This window comes from Anomaloglossus baeobatrachus, chromosome 1 (assembly GCF_048569485.1).
Source record: "Anomaloglossus baeobatrachus isolate aAnoBae1 chromosome 1, aAnoBae1.hap1, whole genome shotgun sequence".
NCBI classification, from domain to species: domain Eukaryota; kingdom Metazoa; phylum Chordata; class Amphibia; order Anura; family Aromobatidae; genus Anomaloglossus; species Anomaloglossus baeobatrachus.
This window is the reverse complement of record NC_134353.1, coordinates 971531215-971554442: the sequence shown is the minus strand read 5'-3', so window position 1 is coordinate 971554442 and position 23228 is coordinate 971531215. Positions and strand designations below refer to the sequence as shown.

Below are 23228 nucleotides of genomic sequence, written 5' to 3'. Positions count from 1 at the left end.
CAGGACACTCATGGCCTCTCTGATGGAACACTGCTCCATCCGGAATCTTTTGTACCGGACCCACAGATTGAGGGGCTTTAAATTTATTATTGTCCGGAATTCTCCGGAGGGTTTGGCAACAGAGAATAGGGAAGAATAATGGCCCAGAAACTGTTCTGAGACTGGAACCGGGAGGATTGCCCCGGTCTGCAGTAAGGCATCCACATCCGACCACAGGCGGTTGGTAAGGGATCGCGACTGGGGTTTCATCAGGGTGAACCTGTTTGGGGGGGGGGGGTCCTTGAAAATTTTCAATCTGTAGACCTTCCCCTACCACTTGAAGGATCCACGGATTGGAGGTTATTTGTTGCCAGCGTCCCAAAAAATTGCTGAGCCTCCCCCTGATAATGGCGTCAGGATCTATCCTGCTTCTTTCTGGGGTCGAAGTAGGGCTGTCTATCTGGTCCGCCCTTATGGAAACCCCATCTTCCTGCTTTACCCCTGCCTTTATAGTCCTGCCTAGCAGGACGAAACCTCTGGGAGGGAAGAGAACGTGGAGGTTTAACCTCGGGGAACACGCCCTTTTTATCGGAAGCCTTTTCTAGAATTTCGTCTAGAGCAGGACCGAATATCCGGGCACCTGAAAAGGGGATGAAGCACAGCTTATTTTTAGATGCTCCGTCACCAGACTAAGTTTTCAACCATATGGCCCTGCGGGCAGAATTAGTAAGGGCCTCATTCCTGGCAGAAAACTGCACAGACTCAGCGGAAGCATCTGCCATGAATCCGGTCGCTAGTTTCAACATAGGAAGGCAGTCTAAGATGGTGTCCCTAGGGACGTTATCCCGAACCTGAGATTCCAGGTCCGACAACCAACAAGACATAGACCGTGCCATGGAAGTAGTGGCTATGTTTGCCTTTATGGTGGCTGCTGAAGCCTCCCAAGCCTTTTTAAGGAGACCATCAGCCTTCCTATCCATGGGGTCCCGTAGACCCGAGGAGTCCTCAAACGGGATTGACGTCTTCCGTGCGACTTTCGTCACTAGGACATCAATCTTAGGAACGTCTTCCCATTCTTTGATGTCGCCGGGTTCAAACCGCAGCCTGGCCTTGAAGTCTCGAGGAATTATTAATCTCTTCTCCGCCTCTTCCCATTCGTCCAGGATCATCGCACGCACGTGGTGATTGACCGGAAAGACCCTGTGGCGCTGAGACCCCAAACATCTTGTCCTGTACGGTTCGCGGTTTTTCCGCATCCTCCACCATCATAGTTTTCCGTACGGCACGAAGCAGATCATCCGTGTTGCCCACTGAAAACAAGTAACGCCTCTCTTCCTCCGGCAACGAACCCAGGACCTCATCTTCCCCTGGTGAGTCAGAGTTCCCGGACATCTCATCTTCCTCCGAGGAATCTAACATATGGCGTGGACGCTTTTTAGGGGGCGCCGGGGGCTCTGGCGGAGAAACCTTGCTAGATATGACAGCCTAAACTTCCTCCCGTATCAAGGACCTCATGTCCGACAGGAGGGTAGTTCTTTCCTCAGAGATCAGCTTATTAATGCAGGTCTCGCAGAGCTTTTTAATATAGGCGTCTGGGAGTTTTGCATCACACACCGCACAGCGCTTAACTTTAGTGTTACATTTCTTTTTGGGGATGGTGCCAGAACCCACAATAGAACCTCCACCCTGCAAAAAAGAACAAGGCTCAGACAAGTCTCCTGACTACAGGGCAAGGAAACCTTGACTGGCTGACACTTACAGAGACCTGGGCATCCTTAGGGGTTTTTGTGTCTGAACGCTCACTCTCATCCATAACCGAACAGCGCTGTGTGAGGAGCCTAACTGAAATCAATGTACCCCCCTACCCTTCCAGGTTTTTATTACCTGAGTGAAGGTGTCTCCAGGTCACAGTCTTGCCTCCCGAATTCCGGATTCGAAATTCGCGCCAAGCTCCCGGGCCGCAGTAATCCGGAAACGTGAAGTGCGTCGTCCGCACATGCGCCGGCGTTCGTCCATACCGCGCCTCCCGGAAGTATCGCGTGGCTGTGGCAGGAGGCCGAGAGCCCTCCTCGGAGCGAAGCGGCAGGCACCGGGAGCTCTGGCTCGACCGACGCGACTGAGGGACCTCTCGCTGAGAGGTGTCGCCCTGGGGCGTCTTGACAGGCTGGAAGGAGAGAGAGCGATGCCCCCCCCCCCCCTTCCCCCGATCCAACTGGACCCCTTACATCCCGGTAAGTTCCTATGTCCATCCTGTACAGGGACAGGGAAAACACTGGAGAGAAGGGTTAGGGGTTTTTAACCTCTTGTGTTCCTGTCCCTCTAGAGGGTGGAGGAAGCAACCTCCTGTGGTGCTGTCATGTGGTCCTGGAAACCCCCGCCAACCCTGAGTCGGCGGTGGGATTGATTTGAGAATCCTCCCATCACTAGTGAGAAACGCAGGGACAAAACGCAAAAAGATAGATCATGCTGCATTGTTTTGTCAGACGTTTGTGACAAATAATCTGCAGACAACGAAACTGCAATGTGCGCTCAGCAAATCTGAATTCTCATTGACTTTGCTGGGAAGTCAAAAGTCAGAACTTTCTGACAACTAAACTGCACCAAAAAACGCAACAAAAACGCATCTAGCCTTATGGTCCTATGGAGCTCTGGCTGTGGCTCAGGACGCTGGTTACTCTAGGTCACGGGTTCGTGTTCTCGGGGCTGGAATCTTTCTTACTGAGTCTTCATATTACAGACTGATGTGTAATTGGGAAGTGAATGACCCTGTAGTTATGATTGGACTGCTGGGATTTGTGGTGACGTTATACGGTTGATCTTGGCTTGCTCCCTCCATCCAGACGTCTGCTTCTGGCAGTGCTGACCGCATGTGACCCTAGTGAACCCCACCCTGCTCCAGTCACCCCTCCCTGTACACACACGGGGCCACATTTGGCTCTTATCACTCCGAGTGTTGGCCATGGTCTGCGCCTTTCATACACGCCACACCTCTGCTTAATCACCGTGATGCTGAGAGGTGGACATCATACGAGCCATGTGCAATGGAAGATGGGGGCAGTGAGGTGATTATTGCATGGTGGAATGCCAACCATACCACATAATGAAGGCACGTCAGAGGGGCGTATGTGAGAAGTGTTATGTATAGTATGGATGGGACGCGTTCTGGTACAGGTGGCCATGTTGATAGCCTGGAGGTCCTGTTGTTTCTCGCTCTTGGTTCCACATTGTAATTATAATGAATTATGGACGACACGCAGAAGCAGCAGCGTTCTGTGCATCATCAGATTTGAGGTAACGTTGATCCTGATTATCTTTCTGCCATATTAAATTCATTAGTGATGGATGTTTCAGATTCTACAATGATCCACCACTAGGTAGGTCATGTGAGTGTCGTTTTTTTTTTTTTCTTTCCGGTTTCTGGAGTTTTATGTATCGTAGATCAGTGCGGTAGTCTTGTTCATGTGATTGTCTCTGCCCATCGTATGATCAGTATGGTTGCCCTGGTCCTCTGATCCGTGCTGTTCTAATTTTGTGATCGTCTCCATGCTCTCCATCCTGTGGCCAGTGCGGCAGTCCCAATCTTGTGCTTTGTGTCTATCCATCCCATGATCAGTGCGGTAGTTGTGATTATGTGGTCAGTGCGGTAGTCCCAATCTTATGCTTTGTGTCTATCCATCCTGTGGTCAGTGCGGTAGTCCCAATCCTGTGATTCTCCGTCCATCCCTTGATCAGTGCAGTAGTCCCGATCCTGTAATTGTCTCCGTCCACCCCATGTTCAGTGCGGCAGTCCCAATCTTGTGCTTTGTGTCTATCCATTCTGTGGTCAGTGCGGTAGTCCCAATCTTGTGCTTTGTGTTTATCCATCCTGTGATCAGTGCGGTAGTCCCAATCCTGTGATTCTCCGTTCATCCCATGATCAGAGCAGTAGTCCTGATCCTGTGATTCTCCGTTCATCCCATGATCAGAGCAGTAGTCCTGATCCTGTGATTCTCCGTTCATCCCGTGATCAGTGCAGTAGTCCCGATCCTGTAATTGTCTCCGTCCACCCCATGTTCAGTGCGGTAGTCCCAATCTTGTGCTTTGTGTCTATCCATCCTGTGGTCAGTGCGGTAGTCCCAATCTTGTGCTTTGTGTCTATCCATTCTGTGGTCAGTGCGGTAGTCCCAATCCTGTGATTCTCCGTTCATCCCATGATCAGGGCAGTAGTCCTGATCCTGTGATTCTCTGTTCATCCCATGATCAGGGCAGTAGTCCTGATCCTGTGGTTCTCCGTTCATCCCATGCTCAGGGCAGTAGTCCTGATCCTGTGATTCTCCGTTCATCCCATGATCAGGGCAGTAGTCCTGATCCTGTGGTTCTCCGTTCATCCCATGATCAGGGCAGTAGTCCTGATCCTGTGATTCTCCGTTCATCCCATCATCAGTCCAGTAGTCCTGATCCTGTGATTCTCCGTTCATCCCATCATCAGTCCAGTAGTCCTGATCCTGTGATTCTCCGTTCATCCCATCATCAGTCCAGTAGTCCTGATCCTGTGATTCTCCATTCATCCCATGATCAGAGCAGTAGTCCTGATCCTGTGATTCTCCGTTCATCCCATCATCAGTCCAGTAGTCCTGATCATGTGATTCTCCGTTCATCCCATCATCAGTCCAGTAGTCCTGATCCTGTGATTCTCCGTTCACCCCATGATCAGAGCAGTAGTCCTGATCCTGTGACTCTCCGTTCATCACATGATCAGAGCAGTAGTCCTGATCCTGTGACTCTCCGTTCATCACATGATCAGAGCAGAAGTCCTGATCCTGTGATTCTCTGTTCATCCCATGATCAGAGCAGTAGTCCTGATCCTGTGATTCTCTGTTCATCCCATGATCAGAGCAGTAGTCCTGATCCTGTGATTCTCTGTTCATCCCATGATCAGAGCAGTAGTCCTGATCCTGTGATTCTCTGTTCATCCCATGATCAGTGCGGTAGTTGTGATTATGTGGTCAGTGCGGTAGTCCCAATCTTGTGCTTTGTGTCCATCCATCCTGTGATCAGTGCAGTAGTCCTGATCCTGTGATTCTTTGTCCATCCCGTGAGCAGTGTAGTAGTTGTGATTCTGTCATCAGTGCGGTAGTCCCAATCTTGTGCTTTGTGTCCATCTTTGCTGTGATCAGTGCGGTAGTCTTGATCCTGTAACTGTTTCCGTGCATCCCATAATCAGTGTGGTAGTCCCGATCCTGCAATTGCCTCTTTCTATTTCTGTGATCAGTGCGATAGTCCCGATCCTGCGATTGTCTCCATCCCTCGTTTGATCAGTGCGGTAGTCCCGATCCTGCGATTGTCTCGATCCTGCGATTGTCTCCATCCCTCGTTTGATCACTGCGGTAGTCCCGATCCTGCGATTGTCTCCATCCATCCTTTGATCAGTGCAATAGTCCCGATCCTGCGATTGTCTCCATCCATCCTTTGATCAGTGCAATAGTCCCGATCCTGCGATTGTCGCCATCCATCCTTTTGATCAGTGTGGTAGTCCCGATCCTGCAATTGCCTCTTTCTATTTCTGTGATCAGTGTGGTAGTCCTGATCCTGCGATTGTCTCCATCCATCCTTTGATCAGTGCGATAGTCCTGATCCTGCGATTGTCTCCATCCATCCTTTGATCAGTGCGATAGTCCTGATCCTGCGATTGTCTCCATCCATCCTTTGATCAGTGTGGTAGTCCCGATCCTGCGATTGTCTCCATCCATCCTTTGATCAGTGTGGTAGTCCCGATCCTGCGATTGTCTCCATCCATCCTTTGATCAGTGTGGTAGTCCCGATCCTGCGATTGTCTCCATCCATCCTTTGATCAGTGCGATAGTCCCGATCCTGCGATTGTCTCCATCCATCCTTTGATCAGTGCGGTAGTCCCGATCCTGCGATTGTCTCCTTCTGTTTCTGTGATCAGTGTGCTAGTCCCAATCCTGTGATTGTCTGCATCCATCCTTTGATCAGTGTGGTAGCCCTATCCTGCGATTGTCTCCATACATCCTGTGAAGAGTGCAGGAGTCTTCCTCTGAACAGGGCTGTAGTCCCGATCCTGCGATTGCCTCCCTCTGTTTCTGTGATCAGTGCGATTTGTTTCCAAAGATCCTGAGATCAGTAGTCCTGATCCTGTGATTCTTTGTCCATCCCGTGAGCAGTGCAGTAGTTGTGATTCTGTCATCAGTGCGGTAGTCCCAATCTTGTGCTTTGTGTCCATCCCTGCTGTGATCAGTGCGGTAGTCTTGATCCTGTAACTGTTTCCGTGCATCCCGTAATCAGTGTGGTAGTCCCGATCCTGCAATTGCCTCTTTCTATTTCTGTGATCAGTGCGATAGTCCCGATCCTGCGATTGTCTCCATCCCTCGTTTGATCAGTGCGGTAGTCCCGATCCTGCAATTGCCTCTTTCTATTTCTGTGATCAGTGTGGTAGTCCCGATCCTGCGATTGTCTCCATCCATCCTTTGATCAGTGTGGTAGTCCCGATCCTGCGATTGTCTCCATCCTTCCTTTGATCAGTGTGGTAGTCCCGATCCTGCGATTGTCTCCATCCATCCTTTGATCAGTGTGGTAGTCCCGATCCTGCGATTGTCTCCATCCTTCCTTTGATCAGTGCGATAGTCCCGATCCTGCGATTGTCTCCATCCTTCCTTTGATCAGTGCGATAGTCCCGATCCTGCGATTGTCTCCATCCTTCCTTTGATCAGTGCGATAGTCCCGATCCTGCGATTGTCTCCATCCATCCTTTGATCAGTGCGGTGGTCCCGATCCTGCGATTGTCTCCTTCTATTTCTGTGATCAGTGCGGTAGTCCCGATCCTGTGATTGTCTCCATCCATCCTTTGATCAGTGCGATAGTCCCGATCCTGCGATTGTCTCCATCCATCCTTTGATCAGTGTGCTAGTCCCGATCCTGCGATTGTCTGCATCCATCCTTTGATCAGTGTGGTAGCCCTATCCTGCGATTGTCTCCATACATCCTGTGAAGAGTGCAGGAGTCCTCCTCTGAACAGGGCTGTAGTCCCGATCCTGCGATTGCCTCCCTCTGTTTTTGTGATCGGTGCGATTGTTTCCATAGATCCTGTGATCAGTGCTTGAGTCTCGATCCCCTGATAATCTCCTTCCATCCTATGAGCAGTCGTGATCTTTTTCCTTTCTCAATTGTCTTCTTTGATGATTGAATTCTTGTACTGATGAAGCTTTGGTCTGATTTTTATTTTTCATGTTTAAGATTGGGTTTGATTTAATTTCGGATCCGTTCGCATCATCTCCTCTGGAGATCGGAGACTTCTGTACTTGTCCTCTTCTATAGAAGTCGTTCACATGACCGTTCCGTTTTTGTGGACCGCAAAAAAATGGAAGGAGAGTTACATGAAGTCTGGGGTATCTGGCCAGATGCAGGTCCTATGGGGAACAGAATCTGGGGCAAAGGGGTGGGAGCACGCGCTACATTCTCACCGATCAACTGTCACACTGCTCCCGCAGCGTGTGTGATTGGTTACAGTCAGACACGGCCCCACGCTGAGTGACCGCAGTCTGACTACAACCAATTACAGCCGCATCCAATGTGGTTTTTTTGTAGGATTGGATGCAGACGGAAGTGCTTCTGTGTGCCATCCGATCCTACACAAAAGACATTGAAAAGATGTTCCTGTCAGTTGGTCCGTAAAAAAACAGGAACAGGACAGACGGAACGGTCGTCTGAATAAGCCCATACCAGTATTGCCTAAATTCAGCATGTTTTCTGGATCTTCTTAGTATTGCCCAGATGGTAATTCCATCACCTGTACAATACTAGGGATATCCTGAAATGAACTTTTGGTGGCTCTCGACGAGTGGAGTTGGGATCATCAAACTCTTCCATCCCTCCTCTACCGGCGAGACAATTCTATCGAGGGTTGTACTATCCGGCTTCATCCGCTCTTTGTCAGTGACCCTCTGCTCAGGGTCATTAGTTGGTGCTCCCCTGTATGATTTTTACATGAGGAAAGCCCTTTGAATGTTTAACCCCTAATTATCTGGAACTTTGGATGTGAATGATATACGATATGACGCTCAAAGTTACGGAGCCTGCAAGGACATATTTATCACATAACGGTGCACTCTGGCTCCTGATACGGGGAGGATGATGACCTGATCTGTGCCGTTAACATTGTTGATCATTTATGGTGCGTAGATCCCTGATCCTTAACAATAAACAATTTTCTCCATAAAGATCCAAAAATAGGCGCATGTATAGTTATCCTTGTCCTCATGTCTGTATGTGGTGGAGGCACCTTATGGATTACGAGCTTTAGGGATTAGAAGAGACTCTCACCATGTGTCTGGTATACACTGGAATGGAGCTGGGCTGCGTTACTAGACACCATCATGTATAGACGGGCAAGCAGTATAGCTGTTTCCAATCAGTGCCGTGATGTCTCATCAGCTATTCTACCATTTCTCTGTTATCAGCCTTTATAAGGCCTGTGAGCTGCTGTCGTCAGACCCCGTGGTTTGAGGTGTGGGCTGTGACTCTGCGGCTCCAGGACATTGATTTCTAGCCAGTCCTGTACACACCACGTACTCGATGTAGGGGGAGTCCTGCACTCTGAAGGCAACCCTACTGATGGCGTCTGAGAGGAGTGATGTCAGCGGCAGCTGCTGCCGGGAGAGACAGACAAATATGGAGCCAAGGCAGCAAGGGCTGGAGAGGAAGTACTGAGCGCTGCTCCGAAGCTCAAACTGCCAAAAAACAAACCTCTGCCTGTACATCCCCACAAGTGTCACACACCGCACAGTACCCCATCATCCCCGATCACAGGAGATCAAAAAACAAACTTCTCCTTGTACATCCCCACAAGTGTCGCACACAGCACAGTGCCCCATCATCCCCGATCACAGGAGCACAAAATCCCAAAAAACAAACTTCTGCCTGTACATCCCCACAAGTGTCACACACTGCACAGTGCCCCATCATCCCCGATCACAGGAGATCAAAAAACAAACTTCTCCTTGTACATCCCCACAAGTGTCACACTCAGCACAGTGCCCCATCATCCCCGATCACAGGAGATCAAAAAACAAACTTCTCCTTGTACATCCCCACAAGTGTCACACTCAGCACAGTGCCCCATCATCCCCGATCACAGGAGCACAAAATCCCAAAAAACAAACTTCTGCCTGTCCATCCCCACAAGTGTCACACACAGCACAGTGCCCCATCATCCCTGATCACAGGAGCACAAAATCCCAAAAAACAAACTTCTGCCTGTCCATCCCCACAAGTGTCACACACAGCACAGTGCCCCATCATCCCTGATCACAGGAGTACAAAATCCCAAAAAAACAACTTCTGCCTGTACATCCCCACAAGTGTCACACACAGCACAGTGCCCCATCATCCCTGATCACAGGAGCACAAAATCCCAAAAAACAAACTTCTGCCTGTACATCCCCACAAGTGTCACACACAGCACAGTGCCCCATCATCCCTGATCACAGGAGCTCAAACTCCCAAAAATCAACTTCTGCCTGTCCATCCTCACAAGTGTCACACACAGCACAGTGCCCCATCATCCCCAATCACAGGAGTGCAAAATCCCAAAAAAACAACTTCTGCCTGTACATCCCCACAAGTGTCACACACAGCACAGTGCCCCATCATCCCTGATCACAGGAGCACAAAATCCCAAAAAACAAACTTCTGCCTGTACATCCCCACAAGTGTCACACACAGCACAGTGCCCCATCATCCCCGATCACAGGAGCTCAAACTCCCAAAAATCAACTTCTGCCTGTCCATCCTCACAAGTGTCACACACAGCACAGTGCCCCATCATCCCCGATCACAGGAGCTCAAACTCCCAAAAATCAACTTCTGCCTGTCCATCCCCACAAGTGTCACACACAGCACAGTGCCCCATCATCCCCGATCACAGGAGTTCAAAATCCCAAAAATCAACTTCTGCCTGTACATCCCCACAAGTGTCACACACAGCACAGTGCCCCATCATCACCGATCACAGATCAAACTCCCAAAAATCAACTTCTGCCTGTCCATCCCCACAAGTGTCACACACAGCACAGTGCCCCATCATCACTGATTACAGGAGCTCAAAACCCCAAAAACCGTATATCATTCCCATCATTCCTAGCTCACCATTATGTATAGCTTCCATTATGCCTGGTTGATCATCTGCTCTGTAGACCGCAGAGTGCTGTTCTCCTCATGTTCTGCCATACACCAGGAGCCCCCTTCAAAACTCGAGATATGTATATACAGTCATGGTCAAAAGTGTTGGCATGAAATTTGTTCAGAAAATGAATTATTTCTCCCATAAAATTATTGAAATTACACGTTTTGTTATACACGTGTATTTCTTGTGTATTTCCTGTGCATATGGAACAACACACAAAAAAATAAAAAGCAAAAGCAAGTTGTCCTTCATTTCACAGAAAATCACAAAAAATGGGCTGGACAAAATTGTTGGCACCATTCCAAAATTGTGAGTTAACAATTTTTGTTTCCAGCTTGTGATGCTCGTTCACACTCACCTGTGGCAAGTAACATGTGCGGGCAATATGGAAATCACACCTGAAACCATATAAAAAGGGGAGAAGTTGACTTAATCCTTGCATTATGTGTTTGTGTGCCACACGAAGAGTGAAGTACAGAAAGAGGAGAAAAGAACTGTCTTAGGACCTGAGAACCAAAATTGTTGGTATTTTTCAACACTCTCAAAATTACAAGTCCATCTCCAGAAATCTTGATGTTCCTACGTTCATGGTGTGCAACATAATCAAAAAGTTTACAACTGATGACATTGTAGCTAATCTCCATGGATGTGGGTGGCAGAAAAAAAATTTATGAAAATTTTGTAATGCAGGATAGTTCCAGAGAAATTCGAGGTGCATCAGTGTCAGCGCAAACTATCCAAGGAAATTTCAATTTAAATGAAATGCTATGCTATGGAGGAGACCCAGGAGGACCCCACTGCTGACACAGACATAAAAAAGCTAGACTGCTCTTTACCAAAATGCATGTGAGTAATCCAAAATCCATCTGGGAAAGCCTACTGTCTTGTGGACAGATGAGACCAAGATGGAGCTTTTTGGCAAAGCATTCATTCTGCTGTTTACCAAAAACAGAATGAGGCCTACCAAGAAAAGAATACAGGACCTACAATTACAAATGGTGGAGGCTCAGAGATGTTTTGGGTTGTTTGCTGCCTGTGGCACTGGGGGCCCTGACTGTGTGCAAGACATCATTAAATCTGAATATTACCAAAGGATTTTGGATTGCAATGTAGAGCCCAGTGTCAGAAAGCTGGGTGTGTGTCCTAGATCAGGGGTCGTCCAGCAGGACAATGACCCCCAAACATACTTTAAAAAGCCCCAGAAACGAACAGAAACAAAGCACATGGGAGTTTTGAAGTGACAGCAATGAGTCTGGATCACAATCACATTGAACAGGGAGAGATTTTAAAGTTATTGTTGGGAGAAGACGCTTCCACATACGAGAGTCATTTACTAGGATCAACCCATAGGACCTGCTGTATACTAGGAACAGCCCACAAGACCTGGTATATGCAGGGATTTAATCACAGGACCTCCCATACACCAGGAACACAAGACAAAAACTTTTGAGTACTGAGAACATTCCACAAAACCTGTTGTATGTTTGGAGTCCCCCAAAATAAGTGTATTCCTGGAACACCCCACAGGACCTGTCGCGTGCCTGCAACACCCCACAGGACCTGTCGCGTGCCTGCAACACCCCACAGGACCTGCCGCGTGCCTGCAACACCCCACAGGACCTGCCGCGTGCCTGCAACACCCCACAGGACCTGTCGCGTGCCTGCAACACCCCACAGGACCTTTCGCGTGCCTGCAACACCCCACAGGACCTGTCGCGTGCCTGCAACACCCCACAGGACCTGTCGCGTGCCTGCAACACCCCACAGGACCTGTCGCGTGCCTGCAACACCCCACAGGACCTGTCGCGTGCCTGCAACACCCCACAGGACCTGTCGCGTGCCTGCAACACCCCACAGGACCTGTCGCGTGCCTGCAACACCCCACAGGACCTGTCGCGTGCCTGCAACACCCCACATCAGACCATGAGCCAGTTGTCACAGTCGCTCAGATCCTTATGATTGCCCATTTCTGCTGATCACTGGTGATCTTCTATTCGCTCCCTGACGAGCGCCATTATCACCTAAATAGTGTGTTGTGGCTGATCCCAGCATTTCTCACCTCTCATGTAATGTTGGGTTAGGATGGCACAGCACATTCCAGTCTTATCAGTGGAGCCAACGCCTGCTGTGACCGGCCAAAGTACCTGTGTGTACAGCAGCATCAGGAGCTGGAGGAGCATTGCACAGAGCAAAGTGCACAGCAGCAGCATTATCACTGTGCTGTGTGCGGCCCTACTGCCTGCTCACCATACCTGTGTATACCACCTCTCACCATGTGTGCTGCCTCTTCCTCACCGTGCCTGTGTGCGCGCAGCCTCGTCCTCACCGTGCCTGTGTTTGCGCGGCCTCTTTCTCACTGTACCTGTGGTTATGCCGCCTCCTCACCATACATGTACACACCACCCGCTCTTCACCTTGCTTGTTTGCCAGGCGGCTCTGCGCCTTTATTATCTTTATGTGCTGACACACACCTCACTAGGGGCAACAGGGGTAAATATTATTTTCTGTGGAGGAGAGTGAGATATTAGCACTGCTACCCTCCCCGTGTCCAGAGCTGACGCGCGTCTCGCCCTTCCTGAAATTCATTATTGTAAGGAAGGTCCCTGTCTGTAGATTACACCCCTATGATCATCAGTAAGGAGGATCCTGTATAACTTTGCTTTGATCCCTACACTATGGCGTTAAAATGTCTCGTCTATAGATTATATGTTATTATAGCAGATGTAACATTATAATCCCGGAGTATTATGTCCGCCTTCCCTGTGTATTACATGTATGCAGCACCTGCTGCAGTGCACTGCGCCCGAACATTGGTGTAAGTATGTGTTCTATATATTAGGTACACACTGCAGTGGAGACGTGATGTGCGTCCTCCCTTAATTGCTTTATATACAGTACATATAAGTCTACACGCCCTTGATAAAATTCCAGGTTTTTATCATAGAAAAAAATCCTACCAAGAAGAATCATTTCAGAACTTTTCCCCCTTTTAATGTTGCCTGTAATATGTACAAATCCATTGAGAAACCAGCTAAAATCATTGTGAGGGGTAGGGTGCATAAGTGTGAACACCCTCTTATAATTTAGCCCTGTGATGCACAGTAGTCAGTGCTCGGCCACTATCATTCACATGGATTCTGATTAACCCCTGAAAATGTTTTGCTGTTGTATGAGGATTTTTCTGCCATTTTCCAGTCCATAAACAGCTGACAACACAGCAAAGGGTCTAATTATGGAAAGGTTTTAGGAGAAAGTACAAAAGCAATATCCCGACAGTAGATACTATGGAGGCTGTGAAGGCATCATCAAGAAGGAGCTGAGATTTGGCAGAACAGTGACATCACTGAGAACTGCAAATCAAAAAAGGTCCATGGAGCCTCTGTTAGGAGTTTCGAAACAGAAAATAGCCAGAAGGACCTAGCCAAGGAGTGGCTCTTTTTAGGAGACCACCATATTAAGTGACCCTTTTAGTCAATATCTAACTCTTTGACGAGTTTAAAGATCTGTCAAGGGAAATACCAAGGCCACGTATCCATCCACAGACAGCTGTTTTGGGGTAGTGCCCCTCATCAGTGTGGAGTAGGATTCTGGCCAGGTGGGAGCAATGCCTAGTAGACCAACAAGACAAAACCATCACAGATCTCTGGAAAACCAGCCAGAGAAAAACACTGCCGGCAGCCAACAAAGGCGCTCAAAACAGTGAAATCCTAGGTGCTTTGCCCCCTGGTAAGTATGCAAATCAAAAAAGGTGGAGCCTCTGTTAGGAGCCTCAACACAGAAAATAGCCAGATATCCCTCCGGGAAGGACCCAGCCAAGGAGAGACTCTTTTTTAGGAGAGGTCCTACCCGGAGGGATATTTGGCTATTTTCTGTGTCGAGACTCCTAACAGAGGCTCCACGGACCTTTCTTTGATTTGCATACTTCCCAGGGGGGCAATGCACCTAGGATTTCACTATAACCGAGAACTAGACGTCCCTCAAAAATGAATGAAAAGACAAGAAGAAACTTAGTTTGGTTGGCTGCCAAGTGGCCAATAGCAACATTAAAGGAGCTGCAGGAATTTCTGGAAAGTACTGGTGGTCTCCTCTATATTCTTCATATGTCCGGCTTGAGATTTACAGGGCAAAGACGGAAGCCTTTTCATCTAAGCCCGGTTGTCCATTACCAAAATTATCTAAAACCTTCAAGTTTGCCAAAAGCATGTAAGAAATATGTTCTATCTCGTGAGACTGAGGAGCAACTTTCTGGCCAGAATACCAAAAGTTTCAAAGTCAACAATGTGCATCACCAGAAGTACACAATCCCCACAGTGAGGCCTGGTGGGAGCAGCATGGGGCTCTGCTGCTGGTTTTTGGGCAGCCTGAACTGGAATGTTAGTCAAGGTGCAGGGGATTACGAAGGGAACAAATATCAGTCAATTTTGCAGCAAAACCTTCAGTCTGAAGATGAAGAGGAATTTCACCTTTTGGGCTACAATGACCCCAAGTGACCTCCAAATCACAAAAGAATGGCTTCTCCAGAAGATGGAAGTTCCGGACCAGTCGAACTCAGCCCTGAGTCCAAGGGGAAATCTGCAGTGACCTGAAGAGGAGACCCCCGCAGTCTGACAGATGGAGAGCTTACTGCAAGGAGGAGCAAAGATGGCCAGTTCTGGACGTGATAGACCCCGACCCAAAAAGACTAAAGAGTGCTTTACACGCTGCGATATCGCTAACGATATATCGTTGGGGTCACTGTGTTTGTGACGCACATCAGCGTCGTTAGCGACATCGCAGCGTGTAACACCTATGAGCGACCTTAAACGATCGCAAAAGAGGCAAAAATCGTTGGTATGTGACACGTCGTTCATTTACCAAAAATCGTTGTCTGGTCAGTAGTGAGGTGGTTCGTCGTTCCTGGGGCAGCACACACCGCTGTGTGTGACACCGCAGGAACTCCGAACATCTCCTTACCTCCGTCCACCGGCATGAGGAAGGAAGGAGGTGGGCTGGATGTTATGTCCCGCTCACCTCCGCCCCTCCGCTTCTATTGGCCGGCCGCTTAGTGACGTCGCTATGACACCGAACGCACCACTCCCTTGAGGGAGGGATTGTTCGGCAGTCACAGCGACGTCGCTGCAATGGTATGTGCGTGTGACGCTGCCGTAGCGATAATGTTCGCTACGGCAGCGATCACCAAATGCCGCACAAACGACGGGGGCGGGTGCTATCGCTAGCGATGTTGCAGCGTGTAAAGCACCCTTAAGACTATTTTCTTTTTTTTTTTTCTTTTTCCATTCAAAAATATTTCAATGGGTTTATACAATTATGGGCAACACGACAAGTGGAAAATCTTCTGAAATTCCATCTTCGTAGAAATTTTATTTTTCATGATAAAAACCTGACTTTTTATCGGGGGCGTGAAGACTTTTTATAGCCACTGTAGAGATGTCAATGGTAAGAGTCACTGTGATCATATCCCTCTATATACATGTGATGCGGAGGAGATGTGATGTGTGGCCTCCAAAATCACAAGTGACTGTATATTGGGGGCTCAGCGGTCAGGCCGCTCAGGAGGTGTCTCAGCCTCATGGTCAGTGACTGCCTCACACACGGGGACACAGACCGGCATGGACACACCAGCATAGACATAGGAGCTTAATGGGAAGTCACAATGACTGATTGATTCTTTCTTTCTTTCGGTGTCTCCAGGTGCGGCATCGCCAGTCCGGCCAAATCATGGTGCTCAAGATGAACAAGATGATGAGCAACCGTGCCAACATGCTCCGAGAGGTGCAACTGATGAACCGACTGTGTCACCCCAATATCCTGAGGTAAAGGACACCTTCATCCTGTTCTAGCCCATCACCCCAATATCCTGAGGTAAAGGTCACGCTGATCCACCCAATCACCCCAATATCCTGAGGTAAAAGTCACCTTGATCCAACCGATCACCTTAATATCCTGAGGTAAAGGTTGCCTCATCCACCTGATCCCTCTCCCCCACCCCCCAATATCCTGAGATAAAGGTCGCCCTCATCCACTTGATCACCTCAATATCCTGAGATAAAGGTTGCCCACATCCACCTGATTTCCCCCCCCCCAACATCCTGAGGTAAAGGTTGCCCTCATCCACCTGATCCCCTCCAATATCCTGAGGTAACGGTCACCCTCATCCACCTAATCACACCAATATGCTTAGATAATGGTCGGCCTCATCCGTGTTTTGTCCGTCCACATTTGGTGATCCCTCTCATCATTAGTCCTATCTGCTGCCATTGTCCTTCATGCACCTCGTCTTTCTTTTTAGGTTCATGGGTGTTTGTGTGCAGCAGGGTCAGCTTCACGCCCTCACTGAGGTAAGTGGGGTGCACACGGGGGTCTGGTGCTCCCTTCTCTTCTGAGGTCCATTATGAACCTTCTCATTCACTTACACGAAGCAAAGATTTTGTAAATGATGTAGAATAAAATCACAACATTATGCATTCTGGGTAGTACTGCAGGATGACGTCACCCTGTGCATGCTGGGTAGTCCTGCAGATTGACGTCACCCTGTGCATGCTGGGTAGTCCTCCAGGACACAGTCACCCTGTGCATACTGAGTAATCCTATCTCCTCTCCTTTCAGTACATTAATGGCGGTAACCTGGAGCAGCTTCTGCAGAGCGCGGAGCCTCTTTCCTGGTCCGTACGCGTCAAACTGAGCCTGGATATTGCCCGAGGCCTGCGCTACCTGCATGCCAAGGGCGTCTTCCACCGTGACCTCACCTCCAAGGTAATGACTCGTGTACTGCTGGCCTCAGCAGAGATGAAGACTAACCTCCACCATATACAGTGATGTCCTGTAACCCGACGCTCGCCCTCTCTGCCTCTCTCCCCAGAATTGCCTGGTGCGATATGACGACAGCGGATACACCGCCGTGGTGGCTGACTTCGGATTGGCTGAGAAAATTCCTGATCGCAGGTAAGAGCCCGGTGTCATGTGACACAGAGTGTGCGGTGGATACCGGTGCTGGAACAGCGCAGTGCATTCCGTGGGCAATCGCCGGCATATTACATTGCACACCTGAGTGAGACGCCGGCACGCTACAGCGCACACCCCAGTCAGATATCAGCAAATTACAGCGCACACATCAGGTAGACACCCAAGATCATGACAGTAGGCGCTACGGGCAGTATTCCTCCTCTCCAAGAAGGTGACCCTTCCTTTTGCTTTTGCAGTCAGACAGAGCCGCTGTCGGTGGTGGGCTCTCCATATTGGATGGCCCCTGAGGTCTTGCGGGGAAATGTGTACAACGAGAAGGTGAGACGCTGCTGCGGTGACTTGTATGTTAATATTTGGGGTGATCCCAACCCCTCTCTGTCCTCACCCGGCTCTTCTGCCCTCACCCTGCTCTTCTGTCCCTCACCCTGCTCTTCTGTCCCTCACCCTGCTCTTCTGTCCCTCACCCTTCTCTTCTGTCCCTCACTCTGCTCTTCTGTCCCTCACCCTGCTCTTCTGTCCCTCACCCTGCTCTTCTGTCCCTCACCCTGCTCTTCTGTCCCTCACCCTGCTCTTCTGTCCCTCACCCTGCTCTTCTGTCCCTCACCCTGCTCTTCTGTCCCTCACCCTGCTCTTCTGTCCCTCACCCTGCTCTTCTGTCCCTCACCCTGCTCTTCTGTCCCTCACCCTGCTCTTCTGTCCCTCACCCTGCTCTTCTGTCCCTCACCCTGCTCTTCTGTCCCTCACCCGGCTCTTCTGTCCCTCACCCGGCTCTTCTGTCCCTCACCCGGCTCTTCTGTCCCTCACCCGGCTCTTCTGTCCCTCACCCGGCTCTTCTGTCCCTCACCCGGCTCTTCTGTCCCTCACCCGGCTCTTCTGCCCTCACCCTGCTCTTCTGTCTCCTTCTAGGCTGATGTCTTTGCCTTTGGAATCATATTATGTGAGATAATTGCACGGATTCCTGCGGACCCCGACTATCTTCCTCGCACTGAGGTGAGTTCTGGAGACCCTCACTATCCCCCACTCTGAGGTGAGTCCTGCACACCCTCATTATCCCCCCACACACTGAGGTGAGTCCTGCAGACCCTCATTATCCCCCCACGCGCTGAGGTGAGTCCTGCAGACCCTCATTATCCCCCCACACTGAGGTGAGTCCTGCAGACCCTCATCCCCCCACACTGTGGTGAGTCCTGGAGACCCTCACTATCCCCCACACTGAGGTGAGTCCTGGAGACCCTCACTATCCCCCACACTGAGGTGAGTCCTGCAGACCCTCATTATCCCCCCACGCGCTGAGGTGAGTCCTGCAGACCCTCATCCCCCCCACACTGAGGTGAGTCCTGCAGACCCTCATTATCCCCCCACACTGAGGTGAGTCCTGCAGACCCTCATCCCCCCACACTGCGGTGAGTCCTGCAGACCCTCACTATCCCCCACACACACACACACTGCGGTGAGTCCTGGAGACCCTCACTATCCCCCACACTGAGGTGAGTCCTGCAGACCCTCATTATCCCCCCACGCGCTGAGGTGAGTCCTGCAGTCTGTTGTTGCCTTGGTGGACTGAATGACTGGAAGGACTTTTGTTGTTTTTTGCCGTTTTCAGGGGGCTGATCTGAGCCCCTGTTCCTCTACTTGCTTCTAATAGAGGGCCTCAGTATGAGCCTTGACTGATCATTCTCAGTGTCATGGCGCCATCGTGTGGTCACATTTGGGTATTACATGCGGCTTTAGTCCTGATTCATAGCCATTCATCCTGATGAGGCAGATGGGGTGGATTTGGCCTCCTGTCCTGCGGAGTCCATCTTTTTTAGCCACACTCAATCGTACAGAAGACTTTGCTGTGTTTCTCTCATGTGTTAAAAGAAAAATGTTTTGGTACCGTGTTATCCAGATGAAACATGATTGATTGCTCTCGGTGAGAGGAACAAAATGATATAATCTTGTAGTTGTGATACCTTTTAATGGCGACTAAAATAAAATAAAGTGATGTTACAGAGCAGCTTTCCAGACATCTCAGGTCCCTTCATCAGGCATGGTATGACAAAATATCTGAAGAAGCACAAATATATGCACAAACAGCAGAGGAGGTAGAATAACAGGACATTTAATAAACACTGAGCTTAGAGAGGGAATCCTTAATTAGCTTTGATTAGTGGTGTGAGAGTTTTATTGTCCCAATATCCATGTAGGGAAGGCAGGTTCCTTAATGCGGGGAGGCGGGTTCCTTAATGCGGGGAGGCGGGTTCCTTAATGCGGGGAGGCGGGTTCCTTAATGCGGGGAGGCGGGTTCCTTAATGCGGGGAGGCGGGTTCCTTAATGCGGGGAGGCGGGTTCCTTAATGCGGGGAGGCGGGTTCCTTAATGCGGGGAGGCGGGTTCCTTAATGCGGGGAGGCGGGTTCCTTAATGCGGGGAGGCGGGTTCCTTAATGCGGGGAGGCGGGTTCCTTAATGCGGGGAGGCGGGTTCCTTTAGGCGGGGAGGCGGGTTCCTTTAGGCGGGGAGGCGGGTTCCTTAACGCGGGGAGGCGGGTTCCTTAACCCCTTAACGACCCATGACGTACTAGATACGTCATGGATCGTGTTCCGGTAAGCCCCGCCCCCTGCCGCCGGCAGGCGGCGGCAAGACGCGCACATATCAGCTGTTATCGCTTCCACCCGCGGCCATTAACCCCTTACATTTCGCTGCCAAAGTCTTGGCAGCGATATGTATATGGGCGCCGCCATGACAGTGACTTACCCCGCCCCCGCCGGAAGTCATGTGACATGATCACGTGACTTTCGGCGGTTGCCATGGTAGCACAGGGTCATGTGATGATGCCTGTGGCTAACATGAGTCACTTCCTCTCAATGCCGGAATACAGCCGGCATTGAAAGTGAAGCAGCAAATCTGCAGTTCTCAGCTCTGTAGCTGAGATCTGCAGATTGTGCAAAGCGATCGGATTGCTGATCGCAATAGCCCCCTAGGGGGACTAGTAAAATAAAAAAAAAAAGTTTTAAAAAATTAAAAAAATAAAAAAACCTAAAAGTTCAAATCACCCCCCTTTCACACCATTGAAGATTAAAGGGTTAAAAAAATAAAAAATACACACATATTTGGTATCGCCGCGTTCAGAAATGCCCGATCTATCAAAATATAAAATCAATGAATCTGATCAGTAAACGGCGTAGCGGCAAAAAAATTCCAAACGCCAAAATTACGTTTTTTGGTCGCCACAAATTTTGCGCAAAATGCAATAACAGGCGATCAAAACGTAGCATCTGCGCAAAAATGGTACCGTTAAGAACGTCAGGTCAAGACGCAAAAAATAAGCCATCACTGAGCCTCAGATCTTGAAAAATGAGAACGCTACGGGTTTTGGAAAATGGCGCAAAACGTGCACCACGTTTTTCGGACAAGCTTGTGAATTTTTTTTAACCCCTTAGATACAAGTAAACCTATACATGTTTGGTGTCTATAAACTCGCACCGACCTGAGGCATCATACCCACACATCAGTTTTACCATATAGTGAACACGGTGAATAAAATATCCCAAAAACTATTGTACAATCCCACTTTTTTTGCAATTTTTCCGCACTTGGAATTTTTTTGCCGTTTTCCAGTACACTATATGGTAAAACTTATGGTTTCATTTAAAAGTACAACTCGTCCCGCAAAAAACAAGCCCTCATATGGCAAGATTGATGGAAAAATAAAAAAGTTACGCCTCTCGGAAGAAGGGGAGCAAAAAACAAAAACGCAAAAACGGAAAGTGCCCGGTGGCTGAAGGGGTTAACGCGGGGAGGCGGGTTCCTTAACGCGGGGAGGCGGGTTCCTTAACGCGGGGAGGCGGGTTCCTTAACGCGGGGAGGCGGGTTCCTTAACGCGGGGAGGCGGGTTCCTTAACGCGGGGAGGCGGGTTCCTTAACGCGGGGAGGCGGGTTCCTTAACGCGGGGAGGCGGGTTCCTTAACGCGGGGAGGCGGGTTCCTTAACGCGGGGAGGCGGGTTCCTTAACGCGGGGAGGCGGGTTCCTTAACGCGGGGAGGCGGGTTCCTTAACGCGGGGAGGCGGGTTCCTTAACGCGGGGAGGCGGGTTCCTTAACGCGGGGAGGCGGGTTCCTTAACGCGGGGAGGCGGGTTCCTTAACGCGGGGAGGCGGGTTCCTTAACGCGGGGAGGCGGGTTCCTTAACGCGGGGAGGCGGGTTCCTTAACGCGGGGAGGCGGGTTCCTTAACGCGGGGAGGCGGGTTCCTTAACGCGGGGAGGCGGGTTCCTTAACGCGGGGAGGCGGGTTCCTTAACGCGGGGAGGCGGGTTCCTTAACGCGGGGAGGCGGGTTCCTTAACGCGGGGAGGCGGGTTCCTTAACGCGGGGAGGCGGGTTCCTTTAGGCGGGGAGGCGGGTTCCTATATACAGATCTTGTTAGACCCCTCATAGCATAAGGTAATACATATCCAGGACCCCTCATGACAAGAGGCAGTTGTGCAGGAGTCCCATATGCTGGAGGTGTGATTGACGCCTCCGCTCTATACAAACGTCCCGGGGACAATTCCTCCGGCTATTTCTGCAGGATACAGATAATCCAGCCGAGCGTATATCCGTGCTGAGGATTGATCAGGTTCCGTGGATTGTACTCACATGGATAAAACAGCGATATAAGATCATGTAGAGGGATTATTATTATTTATATAGCACCAGTGATTCCCGGTGAGAAGAGAGAACATGCAAAATACAAATAGAAATGACATAAAAAAACTAACACTTGTGTGTCTTCTTTATGTGCGTGTGTAAAGTGGGGCTAAGAAAACAAACAAATACCGTAAAAAGTATAAAAAAAGTGTAAAAATTAAAAATATGGAAAATATTCAGATCCCCATCTTTATCCCGTATTTAATCTCGTAACGACCCCCGATAGACATTTACACTGCGGCCGCTCGGGGTCTTATTCCCTCACCGCTACCAAGTATGGCTCAGACCCCGGGAAACACAATCGGGGCCGGCTTTTATGTTCTTCAATCACATGATCGCCGTTATTCAATAAATTACTGCAATCCCGTGAAAAAATAGTGACCTCAACACTAATAATGAGTTCTCTCTGATGTGATCTAATATGTCAGAGGAGAGAAATGGAGTCCCCCAAGATACATCAGTAGCGGTAACATCATCCCCCGGCCACTACCCTCCTCTTCATGGAGCAGAATGACAGACGCTTGCACTGTGCGTCCCCCGAAATCTGCCTTCACCTCCAGTACTTCAGTCCCCCCTGCACTGTGCGTCCCCCGAAATCTGCCTTCACCTCCAATACTTCAGTCCCCCCTGCACTGTGCGTCCCCCGAAATCTGCCTTCACCTCCAGTACTCCAGTCCCCCCTGCACTGTGTGTCCCCCGAAATCTGCCCTCACCTCCAGTACTTCAGTCCCCCCTGCACTGTGCGTCCCCTGAAATCTGCCTTCACCTCAAGTACTTCAGTCCCCCTTGCACTGTGCGTCCCCCGAAATCTGCCCTCACCTCCAATACTTCAGTCCCCCCTGCACTGTGCGTCCCCCGAAATCTGCCCTCACCTCCAGTACTTCAGTCCCCCCTGCACTGTGCGTCCCCCGAAATCTGCCCTCACCTCCAGTACTTCAGTCCCCCCTGCACTGTGCGTCCCCCGAAATCTGCCCTCACCTCCAGTACTTCAGTCCCCCCTGCACTGTGCGTCCCCCGAAATCTGCCCTCACCTCCAGTACTTCAGTCCCCTTTGCACTGTGGGTCCCCCGAAATCTGCCCTCACCTCCAGTACTCCAGTCCCCCCTGCACTGTGCATCCCCCGAAATGTGCCCTCACCTCCAGTACTTCAGTCCCCCCTGCACTGTGCATCCCCCGAGATCTGCCCTCACCTCCAGTACTTCAGTCCCCCCTGCACTGTGATATCCAGATCAGTCCTTTTCCTCACCAGCCCTCTGGTATAATAGTTGATGTAACTAACTTTACCCCCTTTTGATTTTTTCTACATTTTTGTTACCCCCCCCCCCGAAGTCCTATCATTAATTGCCCAAATTTATATCCCCGTCAATATATTTCCCAAAAACCCAGTCTCGTTCATTCCCATTCATGGATCCCCACAAATGTCCCCAAAATCATTTTGT

General features: G+C 49.9%; 1 protein-coding gene across 1 annotated transcript in view; it reads left to right on the top strand.

Annotated features, from left to right (window-relative positions):
- The window catches only part of LOC142258042 (dual specificity testis-specific protein kinase 2-like), a 64407-nt gene that overhangs the window by 24254 nt on the left and 16925 nt on the right, over positions 1 to 23228 (top strand). Inside the window, exons 2-7 of the mRNA XM_075330474.1 lie at positions 15851 to 15972; positions 16449 to 16497; positions 16766 to 16912; positions 17019 to 17101; positions 17359 to 17440; positions 18029 to 18112. Coding sequence (XP_075186589.1) covers positions 15851 to 15972; positions 16449 to 16497; positions 16766 to 16912; positions 17019 to 17101; positions 17359 to 17440; positions 18029 to 18112 — 567 coding nt within the window. The remainder of the gene's footprint in view (positions 1 to 15850; positions 15973 to 16448; positions 16498 to 16765; positions 16913 to 17018; positions 17102 to 17358; positions 17441 to 18028; positions 18113 to 23228) is intronic.